The 22,105-nt window shown below is 40.9% G+C and overlaps 1 protein-coding gene across 3 annotated transcripts; it reads left to right on the forward strand.

Annotated features, from left to right (window-relative positions):
* The first annotated feature begins 495 nt into the window (after nt 1–495).
* On the forward strand, nt 496–15,730 carry LOC148894717 (high-affinity choline transporter 1-like). Of its 3 annotated transcripts, XM_089002858.1 has the most exons (10): nt 496–2,402; nt 2,666–5,343; nt 7,201–7,426; nt 7,500–7,613; nt 9,068–9,223; nt 9,526–9,674; nt 9,766–9,909; nt 10,065–10,218; nt 11,958–12,175; nt 12,434–15,730. In XM_089002858.1, the coding sequence occupies exons 3-10, from the start codon at nt 7,243–7,245 to the stop codon at nt 13,082–13,084; spliced, it is 1,770 nt and encodes a 589-aa protein (XP_088858984.1). In that variant the 5' UTR covers nt 496–2,402; nt 2,666–5,343; nt 7,201–7,242; the 3' UTR covers nt 13,085–15,730. The 3 variants fall into 3 exon arrangements, with proteins under 3 accessions (XP_088858984.1, XP_088858985.1, XP_088858986.1); XM_089002859.1 differs by lacking the exon at nt 496–2,402 and having other exon boundaries at nt 2,468–5,343; nt 7,206–7,426; XM_089002860.1 differs by lacking the exons at nt 496–2,402; nt 2,666–5,343; nt 7,201–7,426; nt 7,500–7,613 and adding an exon at nt 8,512–8,977.
* The last annotated feature ends 6,375 nt before the right edge of the window (nt 15,731–22,105 follow it).

Consider the following 22,105-nt stretch of genomic DNA (forward strand, 5'->3'; position numbering starts at 1 on the left):
TCTGAACTATATTGACTGTCTGGTGCAAATTTCATCATCAAAACAATAGCCTCCTGCCCATGCTTTGTAATCATAACTTTGATCAACAAATGAATCATTAAAAATACAGTCATTTATTGAATTCTTTCCAATTACTGGTAAAAGAATCAGTTCTGTCATTTTCCTTTTGACAGCCTTGTCTTGTTTTTTTTCTTTCAGCTTTTCCCTTCTGGGGTTGCCACAGTGAATCAGTGTCCTCCATCTTCAGAGGATTGAGGTATCCATATTAAAATACATACACTATGCAGTCTAACAAGTTTAAAATAATGACCAGAAAATTACATATTGTTGTATGTAGTATTTCATGTTTGATCCTAGACAAGATACTAATTAACAGTCATCATGTTTAGCAGTGTATGTGATGCTGGACTGATCAGCTGAAAGTTTCCTTAAAATTAGTTGGGACAATAAATATAAAACACTATTCATCACCTGGAACAATAAGTTAGCATCCCTGATTGAGTGTCAAGTAATAATGACCAGCTATTATATTGTTATTTCTTATAATGTTACAAGTAGTGTATTCGAGAAAGAACATTGACGAACAACCTGTAGCACAAACGCCACACTCAAATAAGAGTCAAGCCATCGTTTTTTCCCTATTACTACCACCTCATCAATTCTCTAACATGACATTCAGTGTTGTGAAGTTGAGTGTTAAATCTGAGACTTTGTGGTACGTATATAAAATGATTGATTTTCAGATGCAGAGTTAAAATGTCACGTAAGATTGGGACTATGGACAAACAAATTGTTGAAGTTGACCATTTTATAACCAAAGTATTGTGAGTGCTTTAATTGTTGAGCAAGTAAGGCCAGTCCGTTGACTATGAATTAAGATCAAAAAGTAACATCTTTTCCTTTCAGCTTTTCCCTTCAGGGGTCGCCACAGCTAATCATTGTCCTCCACCTAACCCGGTTTTGTGCATCCTCTTCTCTGACACCAGCTACCTTCATGTCCTCTTTGACCACATCCATAAACCTCTTCGGTCTTCCTCTCTGTCTCCTGCCTGGCAGTTCAAGGCTATGCATCCTTCTCCCGATATAGTCACTCTGTCTCCTCTGGACATGTCCAAACCATCTCAGTCTGGCCTCTCTGACTTTCTCTCCAAAGCCTCTAATATGAGTTGTCCCTCTAATGTACTCATTCTTGATCCTATCCAACCTGGTCACTCCCAAAGAAAACCTCAACATCTTCAGCTCTGCTATCTCCAGCTCTGCTCCCTGTCTTTTCTTCAGTGGCACTGTCTCCAGTCCAAACATCATGGCTGGTCTCACCACTGGTTTATACACTTTTCCTTTCATCCCAGCTGAAACCCTTCTATCACACATCACACCAGACATTTTTCTCCAGCCGTTCCAGCCTGCCTGGATATGCTTCTTCACCTCTTTTCCACACTCTCCATTGCTCTGGACAGTTAACCCCAAGTACTTAAAATCCTCCACCTTCATCTCTTTTCCCTGTAGCATCACTCTTGCACTTGGATACCTCTCATTCACACACATATATTCTGTCTTGCTACGACTCATCTTCATTCCTCTCCTTTTCAGGGCATATCTCTACTTCTCTAGTTCCTCCGCCACCTGTTCCCTGTTCTCGCTACAGATCACAATGTCATCTGCAGACATCATGGTCCAAGGAGATTCTTGTCTAACATCGTCTGTCAGCCTGTCCACCATCGCAAATAAGAGTCCCACCTCCACCTTGAATTCCTCAGTCACACCGACAGCACACCTCACAACTGTCTTCCAGTCATGATACATGTCTTGCACCGCTCTGACATACTTTTCTGTCACTCCAGACTTCCTCATGCAATACCACAGCTCTTTGGGCACGCTGTCGTACGCTTTCTCCAGATCTACAAAGACACAATTCCTTCTGACCTTCTCTGTACTTCTCTATCAGCATTCTTAAAGCAAACACTGCATCTGTCGTACTCTTTTTTGGCATGAAGCCATACTGCTGCTCACAAATGTTCACTTCTGCTCTTAGTCTAGCTTCAACTAATTTTTTCCAGAGTTTCATTTTATGGCTCATCAACTTTATTCCTCTGTAGTTAGTACAACTCTGCACATCTCCTTTGTTCTTAAAAATAACCACAAGTACACTTCGTTTCCATTCTTTAGGCGCGCCCCTGCCATCCCTGCTCTCCGGACTCACTCACCTGTTGCTCATTTCCTTGATTGTGCCTTCTGGCTATAAAAGCCACCCATTCCCGTTCGGTCCGCGCCGGTGTATTCTCTGTTGTGACCTTGTCTCCCAGCAGTACGCAGGTTGGTCCCGTTTGTCCAGTCGGTTGTCTTACTCCGTTTTGCCCTGCGTGTCTCAGTAAAAACCTTTTCTTGAACTTACCGTCTCCACCGTGTATTTCGGATCCAACCCCTTACTATTTTTCTTCGTCCCTCGAGTCCTGTCACCACTCCCCGATGTTAGGGTTAAACCCAAACCTTTTCACCAATTGTGAAAGAAAAACACAAAGACGTGAGAAATGGACTTGCAAGGAGAGTGTTCAGAGACTGTTCCGTAACATTCATCCGACCCACTCTGAAAACAATCTCTGGTCCCCTTGCTTTTATTGAAAGTTTGGGAGTTCCTGGTTACAAGGTCTCAACCGTCTAAAGGGAGGGGGAGCACACCGGTTGAGACTGGCGCAAAACACAAGCATATTTTGAGATTAGCAGGAGACTGTTCAAGGAGACATTCTGTGATTGTGTCTGCACATTCTGTTATTGAGAGTCAGTATGGCTAGAGATAAAGATAAAAAGCTATGTGCGTGTGCAAGTAACTTGGATAATACTAAGCAAACTAATTTACGAATATAATGTGACTACATGATATATAATTTTATTCCAACCCCCGAGCAGGACGTGACAACTTTAACCGTGCGCTGCATCTCCTTGAACTGCTGTCTCCTCTCGTCCGTCCTCTCAGTGTCCCACTTCTTCCTTGCTAACCTCTTTCTCTGTATACACTCCTGCACCTCCCCATCCCACCACTAAGTATCCTTATCTACCTTTCTTCCACTTGATACACCAAGTACTTTCCGACCTGTGTCTCTGATTATGTTCGCTGTAGTTTGCCAGTCATCTGGAAGGACCTCTTGCCCACCCAGTGCTTGTCTTACCTCCTTCCTAAATGTCATGCAACACTCTTCCTTTTCAACTTTTGATTTTGTCCTCACTTCAGCCTTTGGTTTCTTCATCTTCCTCACTGCCAGCGTCATCCTACACACCACCAACCTATGCTGTCTGGCTACACTCTCACCAACCTCCACTTTGCAGTCACTGATTTCCTTTAGATGGCGCTGTTGACACAAAATGTAGTCTAGCTGTGTACTTCTGCCTCCACTCTTATAGGTCACCCTATGCTCCTGTCTGTCATGATCGGGTTGGCGACCAACGGGGGGCGCTGTCGGCCCCGCCTGCACCTGCACAGGTGCTGGTCGTCCCGATCAGATTGGCGACCAACGGGTAGCGACGCCAGCCCTGCCGGCAGCCTTGCAGGTGCTGGTCGTTATAATCACTGTCACTTAAAAGGACATCCGGCACGACCATCCGGTGTCGTTTCATTGTTTGCTGCTTGTTTGCTGCATGCTGTGCATGTGTTTGTTTAACCTTGGCGGACTTTTACTTTTGGTCTTCTTTTGCTACTTTGTATTTTTTCCATTCAGATGATTTTGATGTTTTACATTTTGTTCCTGCTGACTTTAATTTAATACAATTTGTCAAACAACCTCATGCTCCCTCCTGCCTGCTTTTTGGGATCCGCACCCGCCATCACCACCTCGCAAACCGTGACACTGTCTCTTCTGAAAGAAAGTATTCACAATAGCCATTTCCATTCTCTTAGCAAAGTCAACCACCATCTGTCCTTCAACGTTCCTCATCTGGAGTCCAAACCTGCCCATCACCTCCTCATCATCTTTGTTTCCTGCGCCAACATGTCCATTGAAGTCTCCACCAATTACAACCCTCTCACTTCTTGGGATGTTCTGTATGACTTCATCATAGGCCACCCAAAATTTCTCCTTCTCCGCCAGCTCACATCCTACTTGTGAGGCATACCCACAAACCACATTGAACATCACACCTTCAATTTCTAGCTTCAGACTCTTTTTACTTCTAAGACATTCCTAACAAACTCCTCTTTTAAGATAACCCCAACTCCATTTCTCTTTCTGTCTTCACCATGATAGAACAACTTAAACCCTGACCCTAACCTTCTAGCCTTGCTCCCTTTCCACCTGGTCTCCTGGACACACAGTATGTCTACCTTCCTTCTCTGCATCATGTCAACCAGCTCTCTAGTTTTACCTGTCATTGTTCCTATATTCAAAGTTCCTACTGTTAGTTCTATACTCTTGGCGTTCCATTTCTCTCTTTTCCTCCGGGCACACCTCCTCTCCTTCTTCGACCAACAGTCGTCCATTTTCCTCTGGCACCCTGAAGGTCAACAGTACCAATGGCGGTCGTTGTTAACCCGGGCCTCGACCGATCTGGTATGGGATTCAGAGGTTTGATTCGCATATTTGTTTTGGCAAAAAAAATTACGTGGGATGCCCTTCCTGACACAACCCTCTGTATTTATCCGGGCTTGGGACTGGCACAATAATACACTGGCTTATGCCCCCTTGTGGTACATTAGAACAAAAAGTAACAAAGTGAACATTGCATTCTGTTACCAATATGATGTTTACATATTGGAAAGCTTTGCAGGGGAGGCTGTACGTCATGCCCCTCTCTATTAGGTGCTATTTTGGTCCTACCCTGGAAGACATTCATCCGGCATCTACCCACTTTGACAGTATCCAATAAACCCACCACTCCCATTCATCTCCACACCAATGACAAACCACCCCTTCCCACCTTTTCCCTTTTCCTCTCTCCCTCTCTGCCTTAAGCTCGCTCTCTTGTGCTCTCTCTCTCTATTGCTCCATACACAAGCAGATGCGCACACACTTACACACACACACACGCACGCACGCACACACACACACACACACACACACACACACACACACACACACACACACACACACACACACACACACACACACACACACACACACACACACACACACACACAAACACACACACACACACACGTACACTCGTACTTCCCACAGATGTGCCAGGGATTTGGAGGCTTCAAAACACTAGTATAATCAGATTCAGACATTCAACACCAGTGCAAGGTGAAATATAACTTCTATCCATCAGGCAACTTTGAGACCATTGAGGAAGCTCTTTATTCCTGCTTTTGGGCGTGGGCTTCAACTGGTTCATATTCATCCAAAGAAAAAGGTGAGCTAATGATTTTTGATGATACTTTGTTATTGTCCACTTTTTGAGCTGTTTTGTGTTGGTCTAGAAGTAGCCCTGGTGAAAAATGTTGATTTTAAACATGGATCAATCGCGTTTTGCCACACCTGAAAAATAAGAAGGTAGGTGTAACAAGGAGGCACATTTCAAGTCTGATTCTTAGGGCTGCAGCACATCGGAGTTCAAACAATCGCTCTACAGTAACTTCTCTCTTGGCTTGGATCAATCACATTCTATTCAATTTTACGGAACTAAAATGTATTCAGGTAAAGAAAACTATGTGGGCCTTTTTCTCAAAAGCTAAATTTTTAATACATTTTAAATTGCTCAATACCATTGTCCAGTTTGAATTCTGTACGTAAAATTAAAGACTGAAGAGCCATAGTCATAGAAGTCATATTATGTAGCCTCATTTGCAGCATATGGATCCAAACCTTTGTGCATGTGTTCCTTTTGGAATTTTATACAAAAAATGAAATGGAATGTGTTTCACAGTGTGAGAACATTTGTACTACAATGGTATATATATATATATATATATATACTGTCTGTGCGTATATACTGTGTGTATATATAAAAAACATGCCAGCTTGAAAGACTTTATCGAAGAACCAGACTCACTGTTCACAAAGATATGTACACTGCTCAATTTCTCTCTACAAGAACAGTATCTCTCATGCAAAATCACATTACTACTTTGGACTCATTGACTCAAATACAATACTGGAAATACTCGGGCTCTCTTTTCTCTTTATAACAAAATCATTCAACCTCCTGTATCTTCCCCCCTGACTTTTATTCCTCTGACACCGGCAATTCTCTCCTCTTATTATTTTCTGAAAAAGTCTACCAAATACTCTCATCTCTTATCTTGTTTTGAACTCCCTCATCCCTCTAAAATGTCGAACCATAAGCAGTATATATATATATATATATATATATATATATAAGCCAAGCATATATATATATATATATATATATATATATATATATATATATATATATATATATATATATACAGCCGCAGACTGTCCAAAAGCACTGTCACTTCCAGTGAACAAAGCGGGGCTGTTAAAATGTTGCCCATTACAGGCGCAAAAAAAGCACAATTGCCCCAGAGCTGTCCAGCGATGACATTCAAATGGCACTGACATTCATCCCAATCAAAAACGGTGCGGGCATATTCGTGCTGCCAAAAAGACACAACCGCTCAGCACAGTGTCTTCCTTGATGAATGCTGTGGCCAAAAATACTGAAAAACAATTCGTATCCGTTCCACAAGGCATACAACAACACAAAGTGACAAAAGAAAACACAAACACAAAAAAAAAAAAACAAGGCTCGTGAGAGCAATTGCTGAGGGCTGCCTACTCGGGCGCCATCTTGAACTTTCACACAGGCAAAAAAAAAAAAAACAATTCTTGTCTTTTGCTGTCTGAAACAAATGTATTTTATTTTTAAACAGCTTCTTCCCCCAAGCCATTAACTCTTGGCAATTTTTTGATGATGATACTAGTGCAGCATGTTCTACCGGAAACAAATTCCTTGTGTTCTACATACTTGGCAATAAAGATGATTCTGATTCTGAATACTAAAAAAATAGGTGTAATAGTTACTGGCTTTGGACATTATGTGCAGTTGATGATTATTTCTGATGTAAAAATGGTTATTTGAGCACACTTTGAGCAGGGTTGTGTTACTTGCTATACTTATTTAGATAACTTCTGTGAAAACAGTAGGTCATCCTTGACCGTTATTAAAGGTGAGCTTTCTATTTGAACTGAGTACATTTAGAACTGCCAATTCCTATTTCTTTCTTCCACGTCTTTTTCTCTGTAGTGCAGTAAGTTTCTCAATGAGCACTTGAAGACACGGACCAAGATGAGCATCCATGTAGAGGGTCTGGTGGCCATTGGGATTTTTTATCTGATGATTCTCTTCGTGGGCATTTGGGCAGCGTGGAAAAACAAGAATTCCGGAGTGGGTGATGGCGGCGACCGGAGCGAGAGCATCATGGTCGGTGGCCGGGACATTGGTTTGTTTGTGGGTGTATTCACAATGACCGGTGAGTAGTCCCACTTTGTTACCATGGACTCAACCAATGGTGGTGGATTTGTACCATGTCTTTTTCCCCCCAGCTACTTGGGTGGGCGGAGGCTACATCAATGGGACAGCTGAGTATGTTTACTTGCCTGACTATGGCTTGGCTTGGGCCCAAGCACCCTTCGGTTATGCTCTCAGCCTAGTGCTAGGTAAGAACTACTTTTTCCTAGGTATAATTAGGCTCGCTCTTTATTGGTTGGTTTAAAAGCATGCACAGCACAGGAAACATTTTACCTATCATTACTCTTTTGCAATTGTAAAAATGAAATTAACCGCTATCAATTTGTTGAAATCTCTTCTGCTCTGTCTGCCTGCACTCGGACAGACGGACATACATCCTTCTCCCTTTGCCATAGCTTGTCATGATCATTTGTTGAACGTTTTTCAGTTTTTTTTCTGTCGTTCAGTCTGTTCAGCCCGGAAGATGTATACAGACAAGTTTACATGCATTTATTTGTATTTATTTTTGTCCTCGGTTGTTACAACATTTTATTGGTTATTTAATTTAAATGCCGTCCCCTTCCTGTCACGGTTTGCAAGGCGGTGATGGTGATAGATCCCAAAAAAGCAGGCAGGAGGGAGCAGCAGGGTGTATTTGACAAATTGTATTAAAATAAAGTCGGCGGGAACAAAATCTCAAGCATCAAAGTCATCAGAAGTACAAAGTAGCAAAGATGAAACAAACCTGATAGGGTGAAGCAAACACAGACAATGACCCGATAACGAATGGTCAAGCCGGGAGTCCTTTTAAATGCCACTGATTGGAACGATCATCACCTGTGCAGGTGCAGGCGGGGCCGACAACACCACACCCGTTGGCCGTCAACCAGATCGTGACACTTTTAGTAAAACTCCCCAGGCAGACTTTATTTCATTTACAGCACTCTCTATGTATACTACAGTAAAGTCTTGTTATATCGATATCGATATAATATTATATCGATAGTACTGCTTATTACGATACTATTTCTATGAATGCAAGGAGAAAATTTACGTGCCGCAGGGTCGGATATATCGATAGTCCGGTTATATCAATATTTTTTCCGACTCCCGAGAATATCGATATAACGAGACTTTACTCTAGTAGGTAGGTCATAATTTTTTAGAAGGGTTCCAGTACAAATCATGAAATCTATCACACTTTTTAATAGCCTATAGACTATACTCTGGTTCAGGCTACTTCAGTCGATAAAAAAAAATCACACTGTTCATTGCTAATAAAGCACTTTAGACTTGTCTAATCTAATGTCTGATCTTCTTACTAAATGATCATTACGTGACCCCAGGGCTAAGAGTCTAAAATGACATGAAATAATGTCCGTTATTTTGTTTTTTCATATAAAATAAACAGTATGGGCAGCACTGTGGACAACTGGTTCGGATGTCTGAGTCAGAGCAGGTGTTCGATTCCGGCAACTCATTGCAGTACATTTTTGATGATTGGCTGAGATAAATACAAGGTTCTGCCCAATAGTGAGGAACATGGCTTTCATTTGTACCATGCCATGAGTTGGTAAGGTGTTTGTGTTGTTGTTGTTGTTGTTGTTGTTGTTACTATGAATTTACATTGATCTGGAGTGACATCATTTTGAACTTATTCTAGGTGGTCTTTTTTTTGCCAAACCCATGCGATCCCGTGGTTATGTCACAATGCTGGATCCTTTCCAAAAGCTCTATGGAAAGAGGATGGGCGGTCTGCTTTTCATCCCCGCTGTCATGGGTGAAATTTTCTGGTCTGCAGCCATTTTATCTGCCTTGGGTAGGTGATTCTTAAATATATCTGTCTAAACCAGTTATTTGCAACCATTGTGTCACCCTGCATTGGCGTGAACGTCAGTGTTACCATGTAAAATTTTCCCTCTTTACTTTATTCATATGAAAATTATTGATTGGCTACAAATACAATTTTGGTAATATATCTATGGCAGCAAATTTCAGGGGCAGGGTGGAATAGTTGTTTGTTGTTCTGTGAGATTTATCTTAAAGAACACATGGTTTGTCTAGATAAAAGTTGGTAAATACTGATATTGACGAATTTCTTTTAACAATATTGTCCCACAGGGGCAACTTTGAGTGTGATCGTGGACATAAACATCAACTTGTCGGTCGTGATCTCAGCCTTCATTGCTATCTTCTACACACTTGTGGGGGGACTCTACTCTGTTGCTTACACAGATGTAGTTCAACTTTTCTGCATCTTTGTGGGTTTGGTGAGTTCCACAGTGAAACAAAATGGCAGAAAAATGACGGATTATGTATTAAATGTTACGATATTTTCATTCTATGCCATCTGATCATCAGTGGATCAGTGTGCCTTTTGCATTGTCCAATCCTGCCGTGTCAGACATCAGCGTGACAGCCAAGGAGGAAATCCACCAGTCACCCTGGCTGGGGAAAATTGACCCTGCAGACAAATGGCTCTGGGCAGATAATTTCTTTTTACTGGTAAGTTACAGTATGGCTGGCTTCAAGAAGATCCATCATGCCAACCAGTAAATCTATATCGGTGTGATCTTTATTTTTGCGGTGGGGGGCATTCGCAATTACTGAATTTGATTAAAAACTATAAGACGTGAATACAATTGTATTTCTGTTTCTAGATGTTGGGGGGGATTCCCTGGCAGGTCTATTTTCAACGGGTTCTTTCTGCCTCTTCAGCTACCTATGCCCAAGTCCTTTCCTTCCTCGCTGCTTTCGGCTGTTTGGTCATGGCAGTTCCTTCCATTCTCATAGGAGCGATAGGGGCATCCACTGGTAAATACACACTGCCATATGTGCTGGGTCCTGAGTTTGCCTTCATCTGAACTGAAACAGCTATTCTTAAACGATCAGAATCAGAAAGCCTTTAATGGGGAAATGTGCAAATTTGCATGAAATTGGATTTTGAAAAAAAATCACTTCCAATATTTCTTAGGAATTTCTGTATCAATTTCTGTTTCATTTGCAAGTCACCTTGCCCATTGGCACTGTACCATCTTGGAAGTGTGCATGACTATATCTCAAATTGTCTTTCCTGTTGTCAGCTTGTTTTTGACACCATAAACTAGCTTTTAACTGACTTCGGTGTGATTCTGCTGGTTGCAGCAAACCTTGGCATTGCTTGGCACTGCATCTTAAATATGATTTGTCTCACTCTATACCAATATTAATTGAATTAAACCAAGGCACATATTTCACTTTAAAAACAATCTCAATGTGGCAAAACGATTCACAAAAGTGGATGTACAAGTTAATTATGAACCGTTTGTTATCTGGTGGAAGAGATTTGTTTTCACTCTTGTGAATACCTGTATAAGCATTTACCTGTGCTGTATTTATGAATGAATGTATTTATTTCTATGGTGGCACAGTGCAGAGGTGCAGGGTTCAATTAGGGATTTGGCCTTCCGGTGTTCACTTTCTCTACGTTCCGGCGTGGGTCTTCTTTGGGTACAGTAGTTTTCATGCACATTCCAAAATTATGCACGGCAGGTTATTGGAACATTTTAATGTGTAAATGTGAGCGAAATGGTTGTTTGTCTGTGTGTGCCCTGTGATTGGCTGCCAACCAGTTCAGGGTGTACCCTACCTACTGAAACAGCTGGGATATGTGCCAGCATCTCTGCAACCCTTGTGAAGATAAGTGAATTAAAAATTGAATGCTTGGATTTATTTGTATCAAATTAACTGACATTAGATAATTTCCCGCCGCACACCTAATGATCTCTCACAGAATTCCAATGTGCCAAGGCACACTAGTTGGGAATCACTGCTCTCTCAAAATCAAGTTCAGGAAGAATGTCAAAAGCTCTCAGTCGTAATGAATGATCACAAAACAATCCAAGAATCACAACCTTCATCGCAAATGGACATTTTAATCAAAGGAAAAATGTTGCCACGCGGGGTTGTTTCCAATGTTCCAATCCAAGTTTACATCAGATGTGTAAATGTAGACGCCTCCTGTGACTCAAGAGTAAACAAGTGGCAGAAGCATTGGGCCGCGGCAAGCGCAGAGCCGTCAGAACACATACATTTAGTGAATATTACATCTGAAGACGAGCTAATTAATCTGGCTCGTCTGAAGCTGTTTCATGTACTGTATAACCATGCAGCATTACCCAACACTTGCTTGTTTGGCGAATGTACACCTCTTCAGAATGGTTTTAATTTTTAAAACACGACAGAAAATATGTCACAAGCTTTGAGTAAAAGTCAGAGAACAGCAGTGGAGTCAAACAGCCAATCCAGACCTATCGTCCAGGCACAGTCAAATTAGACACTCAAATTTATATTTATTTGAATGTACGAGCGATGTAATGTTCCAACTTTATCATCTGGCATCAGGGCAGGTATGTAATATTAATATGGTGCTTGCTGTTATTGACTGTTACTGAATTGCAATGCAGTCATGGATATAATGAATTCCACAGGCCTCTACACTACAAACCCACTACGATTTGCTGAATCCTGGAAACATGGTCACATGCAGTATAAATTTCCATTTTCATCTCTAGACTGGAACCAGACTTCTTATGGGGCCCTCCCTCCAAAGGATAAAGATGAATCTGACATGATCCTTCCCATTGTGCTTCAGCACCTCTGCCCACCTTACATCTCCTTCTTTGGCCTGGGAGCAGTGTCAGCTGCCGTCATGTCATCCGCAGATTCCTCCATTCTCTCGGCCAGTTCCATGTTTGCCCGGAACATCTATCAACTTGCCTTCCGACAATCGGTAATGCCGCAATCCGTTTGTTACAAATTTAGCATTTCTCCCAAAATCGTATGCAATAGTAATTCATGTTGCTGTTTCAGTTTGTTGCTCATGACTTCTTTTCAAATAAATAAAATACATTCATTATGTTGGATAGAGTAGTAAAATCACTGCACATCAATTCAACCAATTAGCCAAGTCAAACATTTATATCTCTTCCGGGACTTGATGGATGTATCTTATGCTGATGCTTTCCTAATTTTTCTAATTATGTTCTAGGCCTCGGACCGTGAGATTGTCTGGGTGATGCGTCTTACTATCTTCGTGTTCGGAGCCCTTGCCACAGCCATGGCTTTGTTAACAGGAACAGTATACGGCCTGTGGTACCTGAGCTCGGATCTTGTCTATGTCATTGTCTTTCCTCAACTTCTCAGTGTCCTTTTTGTCAAAGAAACAAATACCTATGGCTCAGTGGCTGCCTACGTCTTTGGACTTTTGCTCCGAATTGGCGGAGGTGAACCCTATTTAAAACTTCCTCCCTTCATCTATTACCCTGGATGGGTGATCCAGGAGAAGATTCACCACCTCACCGATGACGTTGAGTATTTTGTCCAGCAAAGATTCCCATTCAAGACAGTGGCCATGGCGGCATCCTTTTTGGCAAATGTGGCATTTTCCTACTTGACAAAGTACATATTTGAAAGTGGCACACTGTCATATAAGTATGACTTTTTTGATGCTGTGGTCTCCAAACACAGCAAGGAGATCATGGACAAGGCCACACTGGTAAGCCATGATGACATCATCCTCTCGGAGATGACGCCCGTCAAACAAGCACTCGGCGCATCCCTCGCAGCGACCTTCACCAACAAAGAGGTCTTAAGCAATGATGAAGTGTCAAGTCCTGAGGAATTTCAACATGAAAACTAGGTAGTAAAAGGCACAACAAAAAGAAAACTCACTAGTGCCACACTAGGATTCAAATCAATAGAGATGTGCCATGGGTTCCACTTGATCATACGTCATGTATTTAATGCTAATAATGTTACGGTTCCAATAGTCATGGATGTTTCAGATGCAGAGAATATTTCATGAATCAAAATGTATTGTCCAAACTAAATGGTCATTGATTTTCCCTCATTAGCTCAAGTTTCTAGTCTGGCGTCTCCCAATCATGAAGGATCCTCAGTTAACTTCGGTAGATCTGATGCATCCTTTGTATTGAGTATTCCTTTCCTCAAACCTAAGATGACCAATTGAGTCAAGCATCGTGTTTTAAGGGAATATCCTCACTACAATTATAGTTAAATGTCACGATGTACATGTGATCAAAGGGAAATTGGCGTATTTCCCGGACTACAAAGTGCACCGGACTATAATGACCACCAATGAATGGTGTATTTTCAAACTGTTTACATATACGTATAAGGCAAACCACATTATAAGGTGCTAAAGCCAGTCAGATTTTACCAGAATTGAAATTGCAGAATGTGGTATTTTCATGAGATCAAAAATATTCCAGGGTTTTATCAGTTTATCACAACACAATAATCGTAATTTTCAGATTAGCAATCTTCCTTCTTTAAAACGTGTATGTTCATTTGAGGTTTTCATGGTATATTTTGCCCTTAATATTTTCTGAAACAAATGTTTTTCTTGAGACACTACACGGTAAATACAAAAGCAAGCAAAAAAAAAAATGCTAAATTTCTAATCGTGCCGAAAATGGAAAATGGATAATTATGAGAAAAAAAATTGCACCTTCCAAGTAATTTGTATAAATTAAACACCGTTTTATATATCCCAGGATGAACCGCGCACTACTTTGACGGGGAAACGGAGTCGTGGCTGCTGACAGTCGTTGCAAAACCTGAGGCTCAATATTACTTTACATATAAAGCACACTTCCGTATAAAGCGCAAGGTCATCTTTTGAAGAAAATTAAGGCATTTGGGTGTGCCTTATACTGTACACTGGATCATATTATTTGAATTTAGGTGGGTTTTGAGAATAGTGCAATACTATACTAAAGAAATGTTACTGTCACTGGTGTGTGTAGACATAGTGTGTCAGAGAAGTTCCAGGAGCAGTGTCAGAAGTAGATTTCAAACCCAAACCAGTTTTCATATTCACTCTGGGCCGGAAGATGAACCAGCAAGTCAACAAAGAGATTCAAGGCGATGCAAGAATGGTACTAGGCCAGCCTGTGGCTCCTTCACCATGACAACGCACCTGCTCACAATGCCATCCAAAAGCTGCTGGATCAGACACATTCCCATGATGACTTACCTGACCTGGCTCCATGGAGGAATGTTTATCTTGTTCTTCCACCAAGGCTCAAAGAGCTAGGAGTCATGAAGGGCATCGGTTCTGAAATTGTGGACAACATCAAGATGGCTGTGTTGTCATCTGTGGAGAATTCCTGGACCAATCCTTCCGAGAGTGCATGGAGACAGGGAAGGCTGAAAAAGTGTTATAAACTCCATGGAGATTACTTTGAAGGGGAAAACCAAGATCACACTTTGAAAATATATTTAAAGCCGCCACTCGTGTAACTTGATGGCACATGAAAGTAAAATAACGTAATGTGTGAAAGTTGCAAACAGCATTAATACAATACATCCTAATTTGCATAGTTACTGTCTTGTTTTACCAATTTAATAATGACAAAAGTGTACAGCATAACTACGTCAAGTGCTAAGAAAAGGGTGAAATTAGCCGTGCGTCATATTTATGTTAATTATCCACCTGCTTGTTACTTTCAGATTTGTGGTGTCTGGTGCCTTGGTGATTCTGACTATTGATATGCATTGTTGGACAGAAACTATGTAAAGTCCGATATATGCACCTTTGTGCAGTGGTTACTATTTTAGCACATGCATTGTACGTCTAGAAAGTGATATCAATGTAGAAATATGAGTCATACTTCTCTGCATAATCTGGCAAGCAAAGATATTCAATGATAAAATGATTGCTGATAATTTAGATCATTAAAACAACGATGCTTAGAGGTGGTCTATATATTTTGCACTGTGCTGTACCATACAGTATATCAACTTGTCCTCAGTGTTATTTGCATAGAGTAAATTAATGAAGAGAGGAATATTTTTTGTACAGGTATCGATGTTGTACAGACATAACAATAATACTGAACATAGAAGTTATAGTATATGGATTTTACTTGTATTCACAATGCTCTTAAAACACCAAACCTTACATTTGCAGGAAGCCTCATCCAGACCTCGTGCAAACAAACTATCCAAACTAGATGGTAAGATATGAGATACATATAGTCCCCGAATAATGTCTGGTGTTCAACTTGGCTGTGAACAAAATATAATGTACATATCTTGTGTTTTACAAAAAAAGAAGCGTGTCCAGGCAGGCTGGAGCGGCTGGAGAAAAATGTCAGGTGTGATGTGTGATAGAAGGGTTTCAGCCAGGATGAAAGGAAAAGTGTATAAAACAGTGGTGAGACCAGCCATGATATTTGGACTGGAGACAGTGCCACTGAAGAAAAGACAGGAAGCAGAGCTGGAGGTAGCAGAGCTGAAGATGTTGAGGTTTTCTTTGGGAGTGACTAGGTTGGATAGGAGGAGAGAGAGTGACTATATCGGGAACTGCCAGGCAGGAGACCAAGAGGAAGACCGAAGAGGAGGTTTATGGATGTGGTCAAAGAGGACACGAAGGTAGGATGCACAAAATCGGGACCCCTGGAGGGAAAAGAAGAAGAAGTTGTGTTTTGCAAATGTTTTTTTCCAAGCATTTCAGTACTTTGTACGTGTTAGCCACTGAATCTACATGACACAAATGATGTCTGTATTTATCACATGGTTAGGCGTATGCTACCAAAGTGTTTGTATATCCTCGTCAAATATCGGCTTATTGCACATAATGGAGTATCAAAAAAGATCAGTCTTCATTATAGTCAATATTTCAATGTTGTATTGCTGTTTTTATTTATTCATTTCACGTTCATGATACAACAATACTGCGAAATCCCCAATAAAATACTGCTGTAATGAAATAGAGAAGACTAACCCCACCAATGTTTAGATCAAACAGACAGACTGACATTTTTATTCAAATTGTAGGCACTGACAGAGTAGTTTTTGAAAAAGATGGGGGGAAAACATCAAAGGTTTGGCTAAAAGTTTAATCAAAGGAAAAAAGTAAAAGAAAATGATGAAAGAAAAGAAAATTGTTGAAATGATGCATGGAACCACTTTGCAATCACACAAGATGATTTTGTTGTTAGCAAAAAAATATATTGAAGTAATTTGGACTGATGTGATTATGAGCTGATGATACTCAGAAATGGATTTTGTGTGTGCGCGTGTGTGCGTGTGCGTGTGTGCATGCGTGCGTGCGTGTGTGTGTGTGTGTGTGTGTGTGTGTGTGTGTGTGTGTGTGTGTGTGTGTGTGTGTGTGTGTGTGTATACCCAACAAATATATTTGTGTGACTCTCAGTACTTGTCATCATTGATCCAAACAGGTCATCAATTAATCGTCGGGACACTTATTTAATGATCTGACAAAAAGTTTTAATCAAGGTGGATGGTACAAGATGGAACACAATATATTGGATTTACTTTTCCATTGCAAAGCATCTGTAATATTTCAGAACATTTTTTTGAGTTAAATATCATCTGGTTTGTTAGTGGAAGAATCAAGAAGTTATTATTTTGCAATTGTTCCTGTTGTCATATATCGCTTAGATATTTGCCTCCTGTGTTGTACTTTGCTGTTGTTTTCAATGAATATTGTGGAGGCGCTTCCATCAGGTAGTATCAATGACTTAGCAACGTTGTCTCTTATTGGTGGTAGTTGTATTTGTAGAGTAGTAGTACTGTTTGCACAATTCCATCATGTCTCGGAAAGCTATAGGATTGAACACGGCCAAGGAAAATTCGGCTTTTAATAAAAGAAAACATAAATGGGAGTCCGATACAAAGTCTGAAAATGTCCATTTTTAAGACCAGATACAAGATGACTGTGTAAAGTGCAACTGTATTTTTATGTGATGTGTTCTGTATACAGAAAAATGAAATATTTAAGCATTGCATAAAAATAGTTTCTTGACAAATTAAAGGAAAACCGACGTCTCCGGACAAGTTGTGTCCATAATTTGTAAAATGGCTTCAAATGACTTCTACTGGCCGTATTTTAATAAGATTCAACCGCATATAGCTATATTTTCCGTTTTAAGACTCGCTCTGAATATTCAGGAAGTCTTGTTTTTCAGTTGGTGACGAGTCCGTACGTGACGTCACTAAAGGAACGCCCCTAACCGAAAAAAAGACACATTGTAGCAGTCCTTCCATCACGTCAATGTATTTTGCTGTACATATTTGGTCTGAAAACCGTGTTGCACCCAAAAGCCGCCAGAAGAGGGCGTTCAAGCTCCATATAAGGAATTTATCAGCCTGTGGAAACGGAGGTGGCCACAGGAGGTCGCCATTTTGTGCCTCTTTTCTGGTGATCGATTTCCCCCCCAATGTTGCCTCAAAATGGAATTTTGCATGGAATAAATTCTTTAATCGATTGCAAACATGTATGCTTTCCTCTTCAGAACTATTTGAATCATATTCATAACTGGATGTGTAACAAGAAAGCATATTCTCCGAATCTGAAGCCAGTGTTTGGATTCTCCAGCAATGCAAGACGTCTTGGCGTGACGTCACGAACTGGGGGCGGGACTTTCTGAAAATGCCCAAGTGACGTCGGTTGTCCTTTAATATTCAGTCATTCAAAATGTATAAATGTAAAATTACGATCATATGTAGTAGGATTAAATTATTTTGCAGTCTCAAAATGTCCATCTGTATATGTTATATATTTTATTGGTCTTATATGTAAATATTTCATACTGCATTGGGATAGTGGAAGTGCAGTGTGAAGTGATTGCTTGAATTGTTGTCAAGTTACCCGGTATCTTCAGCCGTCATCTGTACAAAAGTGAAGGTTTCGGACGTTTCGCCTCCTATCCAAGAGACTTCGTCAGCGAACTAAAGCCTGACTGGTCGTATCGGCCCCATTTATATATCCCTAATGTCCAGACCTAGTGGCGCCGGACACACCTATGATAGGTCCCTACTCTCAGGTTGGGGGGGGCGCGGGACCCCCCCCTGTGGCCCCACTGATTGTTCCTACATTCCTGACTAACGATTGGCCTATTACCCCCACTCCCCCCGGTATCACCTCATCAGCATAACGACCCTCATCAGCATTGCGAAAGTTGCCTAACCTGTTTTGCCTGAGCAGGCTATTGTATGAACGATCCAAATTGAACCTCACACCACCCGACCGGTTTAATGAAGGATTTTGTTGTTTTATAAGAATCGCCTCTTTTACCCCCCTTTCAAACCATCTATGTTCTTTCGCTAAGATTTTAACCTCATTGTCGTCAAATGAGTGGTTAGTAGCTTTTAGGTGCAAATGTACTGCCGATTGAGGCCCACTAGTATTATCCCTGCGATGTTGATAAAGTCTTTTTTTGAGAATTTGTTGAGTCTCCCCAATGTACTGCTCTTTACAATTTTCATTCTTACAATGTATGGAATAAACTACATTACTTTGTTTTTCATTTGGTAGCCTATCTTTTGGATGCACTAATTTTTTGCCTTAACGTGTTTATCGGTTTGAAATAAGTAGGAATTTTATGTTGCCAAAGGACTCTTTGTAATTTTTCAGAAACTCCTGCAATGTACGGTACTGCTACTCCTCTCCTTTTAGAATCTTGAGAATTGTTGGTTTCGTTCGCTATTCTTTCTTTCTGACATTTGTTGAATGACCACTGAGGGTACCCACAGTTAGTGAGTGCTCTCCTGATATGTTTTGACTCCTTTTCTCTACCTTCAGTGCTAGTTGGTATTAGTTTAGCCCTATGCTGTAGGGTTCTGATAACTCCTAGTTTATGTTGTAAAGGGTGGTTAGAGTCAAAAAGTAAGTATTGGTCAGTGTGCGTAGCCTTCCTAAAGACTTCTGTTTTTAGCGCTCTGTCCTCTTTTATAATTACTTTACAATCCAAGAAGGCTAGTTGGTTCTCTTGAATGTCCTCACGAGTAAATTTAATGTTGAAGTCTACAGAGTTGAGATGATCTGTGAAGGATTGAATTTCTTGTTTCTTAATTATGACAAAAGTATCGTCCACATATCTAAACCAGTGTCGAGGTTTTGTCCCTGGGAAGGATGTGAGGGCCTGTTTCTCCATCTCTTCCATGTAAAGATTAGCCACTATGGGTGAAACTGGTGAGCCCATAGCACAACCATGGATTTGTTTATAAAATTTTTCCCGAAATTGAAAATACGTAGTATTAAGGCAGATTTCTAATAATTGGCAGATGTGATCCGGTTTCAGTTTGGTTCTTTCATGCAGAGAAACATCCGCCAGCAGCCTCGTCCTCACCACTGAGACTGCTGCTGGGGTTGGGACAGATGTAAAGAGAGAAGTCACATCGTATGATGCCAAAGTTTCCTCAGGTTCCAATATGAGGTCTTTGATCCTCTCTACAAACCCTGTGGTGTTCTCTACGTGGTATTCTGTGTTACCAACCAACGGAGCTAAAATAGTTTTTAAATATTTGGCTACATTGTATGTAGAGGAGTCAATGCTACAAACAATGGGTCGGAGGGGGAACCCTTCTTTATGTATTTTTGGCAGGCCATAGATACATGGTGTGGCCTCTCCCGGGTATAATCTAAAATACATCTGTTTATCTATATGTTTTCCTTTCTCTAGCTTTTGGAGACAGTCAATCATTTCTTTCTTGTATCTATTGGAAGGGTCCCTTTTTAGTTGCTCATACGTGTTAGAGTCACTGATTAACCTATTTATTTTGTCTTCATAATCCAATGTGTTGAGCAGCACTGTGCATCTGCCCTTGTCTGCTGGCAAAATAGTAATATTTTTGTCTTTTTGTAGAGTAGTTAACGCCTTTCTCTCTTCTAATGTTATGTTGGACGGAGGAAGTTTGGCACTACTGAGAAGAGCTGATATTTTAATGCGTAGATCATCTGCCTCTGCATACGAAAGTTTGTTATTTTTAATAGCCGATTCAGTAGCTGTGATATAATCTATTGTAGGTATAGTTTTAGGAGTCACTGAGAAATTTAAACCTTTGGTAAGTACTGCCTTTTCTGTCTCTGAGAGATCTCTGTCTGACAAATTTTTGATCCAATTTAATCTCTCTTTACATCTGTCCCAACCCCAGCAGCAGTCTCAGTGGTGAGGACGAGGCTGCTGGCGGATGTTTCTCTGCATGAAAGAACCAAACTGAAACCGGATCACATCTGCCAATTATTAGAAATCTGCCTTAATACTACGTATTTTCAATTTCGGGAAAAATTTTATAAACAAATCCATGGTTGTGCTATGGGCTCACCAGTTTCACCCATAGTGGCTAATCTTTACATGGAAGAGATGGAGAAACAGGCCCTCACATCCTTCCCAGGGACAAAACCTCGACACTGGTTTAGATATGTGGACGATACTTTTGTCATAATTAAGAAACAAGAAATTCAATCCTTCACAGATCATCTCAACTCTGTAGACTTCAACATTAAATTTACTCGTGAGGACATTCAAGAGAACCAACTAGCCTTCTTGGATTGTAAAGTAATTATAAAAGAGGACAGAGCGCTAAAAACAGAAGTCTTTAGGAAGGCTACGCACACTGACCAATACTTACTTTTTGACTCTAACCACCCTTTACAACATAAACTAGGAGTTATCAGAACCCTACAGCATAGGGCTAAACTAATACCAACTAGCACTGAAGGTAGAGAAAAGGAGTCAAAACATATCAGGAGAGCACTCACTAACTGTGGGTACCCTCAGTGGTCATTCAACAAATGTCAGAAAGAAAGAATAGCGAACGAAACCAATAATTCTCAAGATTCTAAAAGGAGAGGAGTAGCAGTACCGTACATTGCAGGAGTTTCTGAAAAATTACAAAGAGTCCTTTGGCAACATAAAATTCCTACTTATTTCAAACCGATAAACACGTTAAGGCAAAAATTAGTGCATCCAAAAGATAGGCTACCAAATGAAAAACAAAGTAATGTAGTTTATTCCATACATTGTAAGAATGAAAATTGTAAAGAGCAGTACATTGGGGAGACTCAACAAATTCTCAAAAAAAGACTTTATCAACATCGCAGGGATAATACTAGTGGGCCTCAATCGGCAGTACATTTGCACCTAAAAGCTACTAACCACTCATTTGACGACAATGAGGTTAAAATCTTAGCGAAAGAACATAGATGGTTTGAAAGGGGGGTAAAAGAGGCGATTCTTATAAAACAACAAAATCCTTCATTAAACCGGTCGGGTGGTGTGAGGTTCAATTTGGATCGTTCATACAATAGCCTGCTCAGGCAAAACAGGTTAGGCAACTTTCGCAATGCTGATGAGGGTCGTTATGCTGATGAGGTGATACCGGGGGGAGTGGGGGTAATAGGCCAATCGTTAGTCAGGAATGTAGGAACAATCAGTGGGGCCACAGGGGGGGGTCCCGCGCCCCCCCCAACCTGAGAGTAGGGACCTATCATAGCTGTGTCCGGCGCCACTAGGTCTGGACATTAGGGATATATAAATGGGGCCGATACGACCAGTCAGGCTTTAGTTCGCTGACGAAGTCTCTTGGATAGGAGGCGAAACGTCCGAAACCTTCACTTTTGTACAGATGACGGCTGAAGAAACCTTCTCATCGATGGACCACTCCTGTACGACTGAGAGCTTACACAGAAGTTACCCGGTAATATACAAAGTGGTGTATTAATAGCGGTGAGTTCAGTCCAACCCCTGAAACGTAAATACAGGTACTGTATATCGGATATTGGTCACCATTAACAGCTTAGGCTTTGCAGGTTTTTCTATTCATATGATTCTTTTCCAATACGTTGAAGAAACAATGTTTCCCTGAAGGCTTGGGATCGCCTCAGGCTGGG

Source organism: Hippocampus bargibanti, linkage group LG08 (assembly GCF_051943395.1).
Source record: "Hippocampus bargibanti isolate YZ-2025 linkage group LG08, ASM5194339v1, whole genome shotgun sequence".
NCBI classification, from domain to species: domain Eukaryota; kingdom Metazoa; phylum Chordata; class Actinopteri; order Syngnathiformes; family Syngnathidae; genus Hippocampus; species Hippocampus bargibanti.